General features: G+C 42.7%; 1 protein-coding gene across 5 annotated transcripts in view; it reads right to left on the bottom strand.

Annotated features, from left to right (window-relative positions):
- DAB1 (DAB adaptor protein 1) overlaps nucleotides 1-12,862 on the bottom strand; it is a 1,108,601-nt gene that overhangs the window by 23,464 nt on the left and 1,072,275 nt on the right. For all 5 annotated transcript variants that reach the window (XM_054691843.1, XM_054691842.1, XM_054691845.1 and 2 more), the window contains 4 exons: nucleotides 7,274-7,324; nucleotides 7,135-7,182; nucleotides 2,459-2,521; nucleotides 277-385 (listed from right to left, as the gene is read on the bottom strand). In XM_054691843.1, the coding sequence (XP_054547818.1) occupies nucleotides 277-385; nucleotides 2,459-2,521; nucleotides 7,135-7,182; nucleotides 7,274-7,324 (271 nt within the window). The remainder of the gene's footprint in view (nucleotides 1-276; nucleotides 386-2,458; nucleotides 2,522-7,134; nucleotides 7,183-7,273; nucleotides 7,325-12,862) is intronic.

Here is a 12,862-nt window from a genome sequence, read left to right as displayed (position 1 = left end):
AGCTGTGCACCCAAGTAACCTGGGATCTTGAGTTTTCAGGTGAAAGATGCCACTGGGTTCTAGCCAGTGCATACCAGAGCTTTGTAAACATCCCCACTCCCCAAATGCTCTGGCAGCACATGGTACCTTCTCAAGTCACCCAAAGAGTCACAAGGAGCAATGGTGTTTTGTTTTGGAGCTGTTCTGGCCTAGTCTGCAGCAGGTGGTTCAGTCAGACCTTTCACTTTCTTGATGAGCAGAGACCAAAGAAAGGGAATCAGATGGAAGAGGGCTTACCTGAGGGTACAGCAGCAGTGCCAAAAGGTACAGAGCCAAACATGTCTGCACTCGCCGGAAGTGTCTGAGATGAAGACGGGATAAAGGCATCACCTGGAGTAGCAGGAGTCTGTCAGACAGAGAGAGGCATAGGATGCATGAGGCTCTTGGGAGCCCTGGCTCAGAGGTCATGGTGGATGGGAGGCAGCAGGTATAGGAATTACGGGAGTGGTGGAGGGGCAGGAATTAAGGGAAGTGATTTTGCAGAGGCAAGCCATAGTCCAGATCACTTATGAGGTATGCAGCCCATGTGCTGGCTAGAAAAACTCTATGGGTAAGATAGAAAAAAAAAAAAAAATGACACTGCCTGAGAGCTTCTGTGAGGATTAAATGAGATCCTGCATTTCAATCAGTACCATGTTAGGCACATGGCTAGTTTGAGCCTTTACCTCTTGGTTCTATTTTCTGGCCCTCAAATTATCCCATAATATCTGGTTTTCACCCTATAGAAACAGTCACTTTAAATCAATATACACCCATTCAGGACCTACTGTGTGTCCAGCTCAGGACCTACTGTGCGCCCACCTCATTTAACACACATTAAATTGGTTGACTAAACAACAAAATAGAGCTTTGTGATCAGAACAGAGACCCTTGCACTCTGATACCTCCCAGAATTCGGGTTGAATCTTCACTTGCAATAAAGGAAGTTGATATTTTCAAGAAGATGATGGACAAAATAATAAAAGGTAACTGAGCAGCTGAAAATTCTATAGTGATTGGCCCAGGCTGGAATTCCAGAAAAGTCAGCTGCATAAACTGGTGGGTAAGTTGAGGGACAATGAAATGAAAACACCAGTGCTCACTTCTTCCTAAGATCTACACCCATTTACAGCACTCTTTTTCCTACAGCATTTGTCTACGCAATGCTATAATATCCTTAATTTTTTTCCCCTTGGAACAGACCGGGGCAAGCAATTAATCCTGAAACCATGGCAATTAGACAAGGCCATTTTTAGACTAGCAGCTTGCAGGACGAATGGCATTGTTCTGAGCATTATTAAATATCCATTTGGACTGCACTTGGGTTCAGGGCCAGAAACAGAGCCCTGAGTTGCTGAATTAAGCACTTTTAAAGATGATCAACACTGTTCTTTTCCTCTGTGTGACCTTGGGAGCGTCACATTGCCTCTTTGGGACTTGGTTTGCTCATAAAATGAAGAGGAGGAGGCTAGAAGATCTTTCTAGCTTCACAGTCTACGGTTCTGAGAGTCCGAGAGCCCAGGGTACAGCTGATAACCCCAGGATAGAGGAGAGAACATGAAGTGCTAGAGCTGTCCAGCTTCCCTGCAGAGAGATGAGCTGGCATCCCCTTCAGCATGGCTGCTTTGGACATCAGGTGTTAGGAGCAGGGCAGCTGCGCCTTGATTCCCTGGCGGCAGCTGTGGGCAGCAGGATGCCATGCCATCTGTCCTTGGTGGTGAGGTTACCGCCTTTTCTGTGATGCACATCTCACCAATGAACCATAGCATCATCCCTTGCTTTGCACAACTATACGGTGCCCAGAGGAGCTGCCCCCGCCCAGCAGCTTCAGCTGGTGCAGCTGCGGTTGACTGCTCTCCGCCCACCTCTGTGGAGTGAACCAGGAAGAGCTGGCGGGACCATTTAGCCCTTTTTCTTTGCAGTGGCTGCAGGGTTGCCTTTGAATGCATCTTATTCTCAAAGCACTGGGGTTCTATTTTGCTTTAGTTTTCTTTTCCCCCCTTCTTTTCATTTTCAAATTAGTGTTCCCTGCAATCTCTGTGCCTTGCAAGCACTGACTGAAACTGATACCCAGGCTGAAACTGAAGCTGGAATCAAAACTTCATGAGAAACTCAGTGAATCTTGGCAAATAGATGGAAGCAGGAAGTTACAAAAAGATGGAGAATGGGAGGAACAAGAAAAGGCAAGATGACAGGGCAGAGAGGGGCAGGGAGTGATGCTGCCTTTACTGGGCTGGCCCCTAGCTGCGTAGGTCTTAGGGAGGTGCCCTTAACTGCCATATGGTGACAGACTGATAGTTAATAATTTGCCCAAACCACATGGTTTAAAGAGTCAGTATTGAAATTCATTGGCAAGCCTCTTTTATCCAAGCCCATGTGCTTGCCAATGTGAAACAGGAGAAGGGCAGTTCTGCAGGGACTGGAGGGAGTGCATACTTACTGGGGGAGAGGTTATATCAGGAGGGGTGGACATGTCCCCAAAAAGTTCTAATTGGGTCACAGCCTGAAAAACAGAAAGATAACAATGTCAATACAAGGAAAGCTGATGTTGCTGTGTAGCTCTTTAAAAACAGAAGGAAATAAGGACACATTTCTCTTTTTCATCAAGACTATAGAAACAATAAGCCCGTTGGTCATTACTCTACCTCATGATCTCACAGTGTCTGGGATGTGGCCAGAATCAATTCTTGTATCTGTGTGTCTGGCTGTTTACTTGGGCTTAGTCAAGGAGATGGCTCCTTAGCTACTTCCCACAGCAATAACTTCACACATATTTAACATCAAATGCCAATACGTTTTCTCTTCTCCAAGAGATAAAGACAAGCAGGCAATCCCGTCATTTGTTTTACTTTCCCAAGTGTATCCACATGGACAGAATGTGCTCACACTGCAAGACAGGGATTCATAGCCATGTCTCAGTAAATGCTCCCAATATCTCTGACCCTGCTAGGTAGAAGTCATCATCCCCATTTTTATAGATGAATAAACTGAGTCTCACAGAAGTGACCTCAAAGTCACCAGGCTGGGATGTGAATTTTCTTCCTATGGAACACACACTCAAATGATAGGCCCCGAGAGGGTCTGTCTTTAGGATAAAAAATGTAGTTGGAAGAAAAGAAAACATATCATTTAATACCAGGAAGGGCATCCAAACCAGCCCAGTATATACACTATTAATCACACCCAGGAACTCCATCACTGCAGACACTGGATCATCTATATTCCCATCCATCATGCGGTGTCTGAGCAAGGCCAGCCGTAGCAGCGCCAGAAACCCTTTAAGATATACTTAGAAATAAATATGCATACACTTCCAGCTCCAGAGACTGTAGGGAGTCTATGGCCAGGAACCAAATGGCTTGACATAATTATGAAAAATATATAATTGCATGCTTTTTTTTTTTTTTTGCAGATCTACCCACCGAGGGGAAAAAAAAAAAAAAAACACTTCCTACTCATCTTCAGATTTTAAGTGATAGCTTCTAATGGGGGACACCTAAAAATAGCACTCAGTACAGAGGAGGGGGAGTCAGCCTGCCTGCCACGTGGACCCTGCAATGGAATTCTGCTCTACCAGGCATAACGGAATCTCTCCTACTGCTGAGTCAGTGAGCCCTGGGGGCTGGAAAAGGCCCCATGCCTGGGAACAGACCTGAGGTCTACCACTTTCAATCCCCACAATGCTATAGTTTTCTTACCTGGACATGGGAGATGATAATATTTACTTGGCACAGGTATTGACAAAATGAATAGCAGGACTTTCTTTGAAGTTTGGTTAAGTGTAGTGTAAAAGGCACAAAAGGGCTTTTTTTTTTCCCTAAAATAAAAGAAACTTAGCCTGCTAACACACTTTCACTGATCCCCTTAAGCTTTCAGATTGGATAATGACACAGTATGGCCTGGTTCAGATTACTTTCCTTCCCAGCTACATCCCATTTTTTCAACACATTGCACAATTGTCGGGTGCTGGACATGCTGCGAGGCATGGCCAGGGTATAAATTGAGAAATACCAAGTTCCAATATACATGAAGACTATAGACTGGTGGGGATGATCCCCAGATGCAGATAATTTCAAGGTGATGCAGGAGAGATGGCGACAGAGGTCTCTATGGGGCACTGTGGGAGAACCCAGAAGGAGAGCCAGTCAACTTCTGGCAAACAAGTTCAATGAGGGCTTTCCAAAGAAAACAGCCCATCTGAATCCAGAAGAAGAGGAGCTGTTAACCAGGTAACCATGAAGAAGAGAAATGCCCCAGGCAGAAAAAGTACACAAGCAAAAAGAAAAGAGGTCTGAACAGGTGGGTTATAAGCAGTTTGGGGTTACCAGCATGAAGGTGAGCAGAAGAGCAGGGGAAGAAGTCTGCAAAGTGGCAGTGGCCAGGTCATGGTGGAACTTGAGTGCCTTTCGGTCTCTCCCCCCAATGCTTTACCAACTAGCTCTCTCTCATAGGGGAATGACCCAGAGCTAGGAGACAGTAACAAGGTGGCCTTCCACATCTGCCTTCAGGGAGCCTTCTTTAGCATATGAACACTATTTAATATTATTAGTGAAACTCTGCCAATTCTTTAGATTCTCTCCTAAATTCATAAGAGGAATAATTCTATTTAATCATTTCAAATGAAGCTCTGGGCTTTCTTGCAAATGGTACTCAATGCTTTTAAAATGGCCCACAACTATTTTCAGTGTAAGAAAATATTAAAATGAAGTTAATAATTAAGTCACACAATTTACATTTCAAATGTGCTGAACTCGTGGCATGCTTTTACTAACATCATAAATATAATTTATTGGCTAATTTTCTCCTTAAGCACAACTTTTAAAATAACCTTCATTCTTGAGCTATAGACTTTCCTCTTGCCAGATGATTTTCACTCAAGGATTAAACGAGAAAAACATGTAGAGACATAAAACATAGATTGTTATTTCATTTCATTGGATTTGCTGTTTAAATAGAACCTTGAGTTAATTAAATTTTATAGAAAAAAGGGGATTCTTAGGCCATAAAATTAAAAATAATTCTAATAACCCTATGTGATAGAGAATCTGGAATATTTTCTATTCTCACAGCCCCCTCCCCATGTTAACCCCAGTCCTTTATTTGTAACCTAATAAGCCATGTTCCATCTGATAATATTGTAGTAATTAATCATTTTAATGACCTCAAGAGAATAAAAATAACTATTCACATTTGTAACACACTTCATAGTTTATAATACATTTTCCAATACATCATCATCATTTTTGACGCTGACTGAGCTCCATGAAGTTGGCAGTGCAGGGTAACCTCTCACTGTGTACGGTACACAGATGAACGCTCTGAGGCTGAGAGGTTGAGTTACTTGCCTCTGATCAGTTAAAGTAAGTTAACTGATTAAGTTGGTTAAAGGAGGCTGGACTTGACCCACAGTCCAAGAAACACTAATTTTGTCTGTCTGTCTATTGCCCTCCATCCATCCCTCCTCCCTGGCTACCATCTATCAATCACAAAGCCCTAGTTAGCTTTTCTAAGTGGTACAAGTCCAGTCCCACATATCTGTAACTAGAAGCCAGGGTTTCTCAGTCAGCCATGGTGCACACCAAGCAATCTGAAGAAGTCAGCGTGAAGGTCAGCTGAATATGCTACTCTCCTCAAGTTACTGGCTCATCAGATCTTCAGGTAGAAGTGTGGCTTTCAACAGCCAGTTCTGCCCCTGGATCTGGGCATTTTCCAGGGTACACTGGGTGACTCTGGAAGCTGCCAAGTCCAGTCCTTGACTATTGAGTGAGGAGCCCCTAATTCTCCATCAGGCTTGTTCCTTCCCTAGCCATTCTTTGATACAAGAGATGTTTTCCCCAAAATCTGGAGATCTGTACAACTGCTATTTCAAGATTAGTCCTCATACTTCTTTCAACGAGACTGGGACAACTACATTTCTATGACCCGCCTACTCAGAACTTCTGAAGGCGGCACTGATGAAGGCTGAGATATCCTGGGCTGACCTCCAAGACACGTTCTCACTGACCCATTCTCTGTGTTTTGGCATCAGGAGTTCCTTCACTTACAAAAAGTATGGAGTCCCTACTGTATATCAGCTACTGAGTCAAGAGTAAGAGATACAGAAATGAGTAAGGCATTCTGTTTCTACTGTTTAGAGCACATTATTCCAGAGAAAGACAAACCTATAGACACAGGCCAAGGCAGTGTTATGGAAGAAAGGCCCACCGGGTTATAAAAGGAAGGATCACCACAGGGCCTTTGCACATGCCCCTAAAACTCCCCCCTAGAACACTCTATTCAGTTTACTACCCATTATTCAGGTCACAAATTAGAGGACTTCTTTTTTCTTTCTTGGATGGGTTTCCTAAGTAAGTTTGCATTCCATCCCACTGCAAAAAACAGCTAATACAATAATCTTAAATCAGTGGTTCTCAATTCCCACAGCTGCGGCAAAAATACTAATGTCTGGTTTCCACCTCTAGAGATTCTGATTTAGTTAGTTTGAGGCATAGCCTAGTAACTGAAACTTTAAAAGCTCTCTTGGTGATTCTAATTTGCAGCCAAAGTGAGGACCCATGTCCTAGAGGCTTTCCAAACACTGTACTCAGGGGTGATAATATTCATTGGCTTGTATATCAACCAATCTGAATAAACAAACATTGGCTGCAAACCAGTACATCTATTGCAGGGTATACTGATGAACCTTTCCTAGTTTTTATTCCCAATGGGTCACTTAGCACACCCTGTCTATGTATCTGAATCCCTGCTTTACTATGTTATACTCTCCTACCTGATTCTATGCAATGTTTCACTAGGTTATGCTATACTAGGTTAAGCTATAAGGTTCTTGGAGATGGTGTATGAGGGTGCCTAGGACACGACAGGAGACTGAAAAATGTGTTGAATGAAACAAAGGAGTATCACTTACTCTCCAATATGTGCACGCACACACACACACACACAATTTGACCTCATTGCAGGCCCTACCAATTGTCTTCCTGTGGACATTAGAATAGGTACCCAGAGGAGCAGAGCAGAGCAGATCATCTACTATTCCTGCAAGCTCTGTGAGGATAACATGGATACGAGAGAATGAACATAACCACCCTCATGTAGTAAGAGCCTGGGAGGCCTTACCTTTGTTGCCTCAAAAATCTCATCAAAATCCACGGGCAGATTTCTGTTCTGTAACCACAAGGCATGACTTATGAGCATGAAATGAACGATGAGGTGATGACATGAAACAGTTAACCAGACAGGACCTTCTCATTCTTACCGGGGTGGCTGCAGCAAACCGTTCTTCAAAATCTTCAAATGGATGGCCATTCTGAAAGTGTAAGGGACGATGAATGATGAAGTGGATGACACACAAATGACAAGGATTTATGAGTTTAATGATGACGGTATCTATGGTTTACACTCCCATGGGCTCAGTAGGCGGGAGTGTTCGCCAGTGTACTGTGAAAACCCTGGAATATGTTCACAGCAGATGCTAACACAGGCCTGCTTAGGAAATACAGCAATGGAAAGTGTGTGAGTTTGAAGTCCATCTTCCTGTAATGACAAACCTTACCCAGCCCATCTCAACACTGGTAAGCAATAAGAATATGATATTTACCCTTGTGATTTTTGTTTTAAAAGGAAAAAGTGTTATCATGTGCTTTAACTGAATGCAATCCTTTGGTGCAGTCTTCGAATTGCTCTGTGCCTCTTGTGCTCTCTGCCTGAAATACTCTGCTCATCTGTGTAAGCTCAAAGCTCACCAAATTCTTCAAATTCAGCTGAAGGTCACCAGGAAGCTTTCTTTGGTCCTCTGGACTAAAAAATCCTCCTCTGGGAATAATAGCACATGGTCTACTCTGATTACACACTGAGCTTCCACCTGTGTTCCTGAGTCTCAAACAGCTCACAGAGGCCCTGACATATAGTAGTGCTCAAAAATACATCAATGCATGCTTTAATGTAAGCAACTGGCAGCTGATGAAATCTAATTTCTTTGTTAATTTTTAAATTTTATTGTTTATAACTATTGAGAGTTTTGCTAAACTGCTTATTACTGCCTTTGCTTCCATTTTGTGTGGCCAAGGAGCATGCCCAGTCCTTGAAGTGATATAAACCCTGTCCTGGGCACAACCCTGGTCAACAGCCCATAGAGATGTAAGTAAAGGTAAGTTCTTAACATGGTCCCCCATTTAAAAATAAATATTTTAAAAAACACACAAAAAAATAAAAAAAAAAGATTTTTCTATTTATGCATACAAGAGCTGGGGTACAGGCCAGAGATGTGGGGGGTGAGAGGATTCACCAAAGACAGAGTGGGGAGCAGAACAGGCAGACTGACTAAAATACACTGCTGAGGCCAGCAGCGGGCAAGACAGGAGAGGTCTGCCTCCCATGTGGGTTTCTCCCTGGCCGGATGGGGATCGAACTCGTGCTGCAGAGGCTGTGGACTGCTTCAAGGTGTGGTGCTTAACCCCTTGCGCCACCAGGGAGGCCCATGATATAAGCATTCTTCTTCACTTCTCAGGGTGAGCCCCTCAGATAAGATCCTTGGAAGTTTACCCAAGCTCCTGCCTTTCTAGTGAAAGTCTAGCTGTAGTCCCAGAGCCCTGAAGTACTCTACCTATGGGCCCTAATAAAGGCATGCATGTTCCCAAGGTCCAGCTAAGCCCTCTCTGCCTCACCCACCCTGACTCCCTGCTGGCCCCCTTGAGGTAAGCTGTGTATCTCCTCCATAACCCTAGTAATAAACTTCTCTATTTCAAGTCCCAGTTATCTTTGGTTGAATTGCAGCTCACCATTCAATAACCCAGTGTTAATTTAACAAAGTCCCCCAAATAACATATATAATATAGGTAATGTATATTGAGACATATTATATATATGTAGATATATTAAACGTCCACGTGTTACTCTCCATGTCATTTACATCATTCTTTGAATGATGTCTAAGCAGTGTAACAGTAATATAATTCTGATAATGTTGACCTTCTAGTTATTATGAGTCCATTTTAGTTATTACGCCTGAAAAGAAATAATTGCATCATTTCCTCATTTTGAGGAGAGCTTCCTGATGGCAAAAGGGGAGTAGAGAAACTATTACCCAATAATCTCATAATCCTTTTCATATGGCAGAAATCACTTTTATTCTGTCTTTAGAAAATGTGACTGCTATGTTGCTTGGCCCCAGCTCCAGGGCTGCAGAACAGAGCAGAACCCATGGGCCTGTGCCCACTGCAGCCAGGTCTTCAGGCCAAAGACCAGTGAATTCTGTCATCAGCTACCTGCCACTATCAGCCACTGGCTCACCAGGAAGAGAGAAGGCACAAGCACATCAGATAACCACAGAAATAAAAATAATAATGATTACTATTATTATTACTACTATTATTTGGCCAGAGGTGGGGAAGCAATATTAGTCTAACTGATCCTGTAATCTATGGTGTGGCCCCAAAGGTTAAGGTTATGTCGCTACATCCTTTATAAATTCACACACTTCTAGGGATTTATGGCAGAGCCCCTACCAACTAGCTCTGGGTCATAACTTTTAATAAAAACATTTTTTAGTGTCCAAAATCTCATTACATCTGTCCAATATAAAAAAGCAAATGGCTTCAGAGCATGATGGATGAATTAAATAAATTTGAAAAACAGCCTGTGGTACAATCTCATAAAACCCCACCATATAATGGAAATGTGTGAGGATAACCAGCGTCAGCATGAGCCCGTCACTTTCCTGGTGACAGAAGAGGTGGCCTTTGGTGAGGTGTGGAGCTGGGTGTGATGACGCAATTTCTGTTAATTCACAGGAAGCCTGGACTGGGCGTGCGAGCAAATGAATCTCCTTGGGGTGACTGGAATTGGACTGAACCAGCACTGTGCCACATGCTGGGTATGTGACAGGGCAAGTCAAATTAGGCTCAGTTTTTTCACTTTCCAGGTGGGGACGATCATGCTGACATCATCTCAGATTTATTGAGAGGCTTAGCTCTCATTCAATATTTGGCACATAGCAATAAATAATATCTATTACTAGTGGCTCATCCTATTTCTTTTGGCTCATTTTTGCAATGCAGAGACTCACATTTTTCAGTGTTTGAAACTACTATAATATTTGGAAAAAGAAGGAAGAAGACAATAGAAGAAACCAATTCTTGCTATGTTAAAAGGACACCCAACACTTCCAGGGCTCAGACCTGCACCCTTCAGTCCATTCTGACCTCAACCTTATCCTCTCACCTCATTTCTGACTACCGTCTTGCCTGATCATCTCCCTGGCCAAACCTTTGGTCCTGGCACTTGTGGTTATCTTCCCGTGTTGACCTTGGCTAGCTCAGTTCTTGGAACTGCTGCTGTAACATCCAGTATACTTTCTCCCTGCGGATTCTCTCAGGCAGAACCAGGAACACATGCCCTCTCTCCCCAAATCCCCAACTCTTCCTTTTAGCCACAATTACTACTAGAGTTTCATTTATCTGTATGACTTTTCCCCTTGTAAATATATTTTCACACTTACTATCATAGCATGCCCAAAACTTTGCATCTGTTTTTAAAAGTGCAACGTGACGTCAAATTTACCCAGGACTTAAAATTTCAGGAAGATTTAATGGAAGGGATTCTCCTGTGTTGTTTTGATACACATCTGGCCTGCATCTTCATTAAGACATTGACATAAAGCTCCTGCAGGGAGTCTGATCTTCCCATCATCTGGTTTTGAAGCAGTGGGGACGTAATCACTCTGGAACTGAGGGAAGGTTACCAATACGATCAGATGCATGTTATTCTTGCAGCAAAAAAGACAGTGGATGAGAGAAGACTGGGGGCGAACATGTCAAATGGAATGAAAACTTATTTATGGTTGCCGAGTCAGACACCTGCATGGGCTCTCACCCCTGGCTGCACAATGTAATCCACTGGGGAGGCTTTTACAAAACTACTGATGCCCAACCCCAGCCATCAGAGATTTGAAGTCTATTGATCTAGAGAGGGCCCTGCATATTGGGTTCTAAAAGCTCCCCAGGTGATTCTAATGTGCTGCCAGCTCTGTGAATCACTGTGCTGGGGAATGAACTCTCTGTAGGAATAATTAGTAAAAGTCCTATGGGGAAAACTGAAGGCATCTTGATTGATTACATAATTGATTAATTAATTTCTTCAACAAACATTCACTGGGTGCACTGCAGTTGCCATGCCCTGGCAAAGTGCTGCAGATACAGAGATTAATAATCCATGCCCGTGCTCTCCCGGAGCTCCAAGCAGAGTCGGGGCATAGGATGCTAGCTTGGGGTGGGAGGAGTGGGACAAGGAGGGCACAGGCTTCCAGATTTAAACTCAGAGCAATGCTACAAAAGAATGAATTCATTCATCCATTTGGAAAGCTCAGGAGACATGGATTAACTCAGGTGATACATAACTGCACCAGGGTGGGTACGATTAAACCACCTAGTGATTCCAGGCATTTGAATGCATGTGCCTTTCCCTGGTGGGTGATTTCACACAGAAGATACATGCTAATGAAGAATAATACCCTTTGGGATGTCTAGGAATTTATGCTCTCTATCAACCTTTAGCCAAGAGTAAGCAGTCAATTGCCTACTTCCTGGCAGAGATAAAAACTCTTTTTGGCAACTGAAGAACAAAGGGAGGGTCGAGAGAGGGAACAGAAACTATGATGTTAATAAATGTTTTCCCCCAAGAGCAGCAATGTCCAACAGAACTTTCTGTGCAGATGATTTTTGACACCTGCAGATGACTTTTTACCCCTGCACTGTCTAATAAGACAGCCAGCAGCTACAGGTGGCCACTGGGTACTTTGAATGAGGCTAATATGACTCATAAGCTGAATTTAAAATTTTACTTAGTTTTCATTAATTTCAATTCCAATGGCAACACAGTTAGTTGTTACTGTATTGGATATCACAGTGCTAGCTATATGTTAATAAAAAAAAACATACAATTCTGATTGATTGGGCACTTTCTAAATATAAGATATATTCCTTCCTTACAATTCTCTTTTTAGTCTTTTAAGAAATATCCTATATTCGTATTGACTGGAAAAGTTAAATGGAAAAATTGAATTCTAGGCTATGTCTAGACTGTATCATGAAATCAAATTAGGTTTGCAAAAACAGCAGCCTTCTTCTGAAGTAAAAGGCTTTTCATGGACTGAGCCTGAGCCAGAGACTGGTGGAGTTTTTGAATGGAAATTAAGATTCATGTCTCCAGTGGAAATCCATGAAGGCTCATAATCTTATGGGCAAAGTGGAATCCCACTAAATACTTAAATGTCCCAGGCCCACTGCAGTCTGGGGGGCAGTGGTCTCATTGGATTCAATCCCTTGACTTAATAGAAGAATTGGTGCCACTGTGAGGATGTATCTGTAATGATTAAGAAGTTGTCTCTAATTACTCTAATTACTAATTGGTCCTTATTTCAGCAGTTCAAGCCCCTGTTTCTCCCAGCAGGGAATCATTTCAAGAGTGTCCCAAAGGTTGTCCAGAAGGCTCTAGAGTGTGGAAAGACCTGTTTAGCTCTTATGAAAGTTATATCTTCCTTGAAGTGCTTTTAAGTGTAACATCTGAAAATCCATGGACAACGCCATTTTTATATCTGGCTTCTGAAAATTTAAGATGGTCCTTGAGATGAACTTTTTCTCCCCATTCTTTTTTATTGTGGTAAGAACAGGTAAATAAGAGCTGCCTAATTTATTAACAAATTTTAAAGTGTTGTTAACTATAGGCCTGATGCAGATCTCTAGAACCTAATCATCTTGCATAACTAACTTCAAAAGCAATTGATCAGCAATTCCCCACATCCCCATTCCCCCAGTCCCTAGCAATCGCTATTCTACTCTGGTTCTGTTTG

This window comes from Talpa occidentalis, unplaced genomic scaffold, assembly GCF_014898055.3.
Source record: "Talpa occidentalis isolate TD23 unplaced genomic scaffold, MPIMG_talOcc4v2.1 talOcc4.9, whole genome shotgun sequence".
Classification (NCBI taxonomy): Eukaryota; Metazoa; Chordata; class Mammalia; order Eulipotyphla; family Talpidae; genus Talpa; species Talpa occidentalis.
The sequence above is the reverse complement of the archived record's forward strand: the minus strand, read 5'-3'. Positions and strand labels throughout refer to the sequence as shown.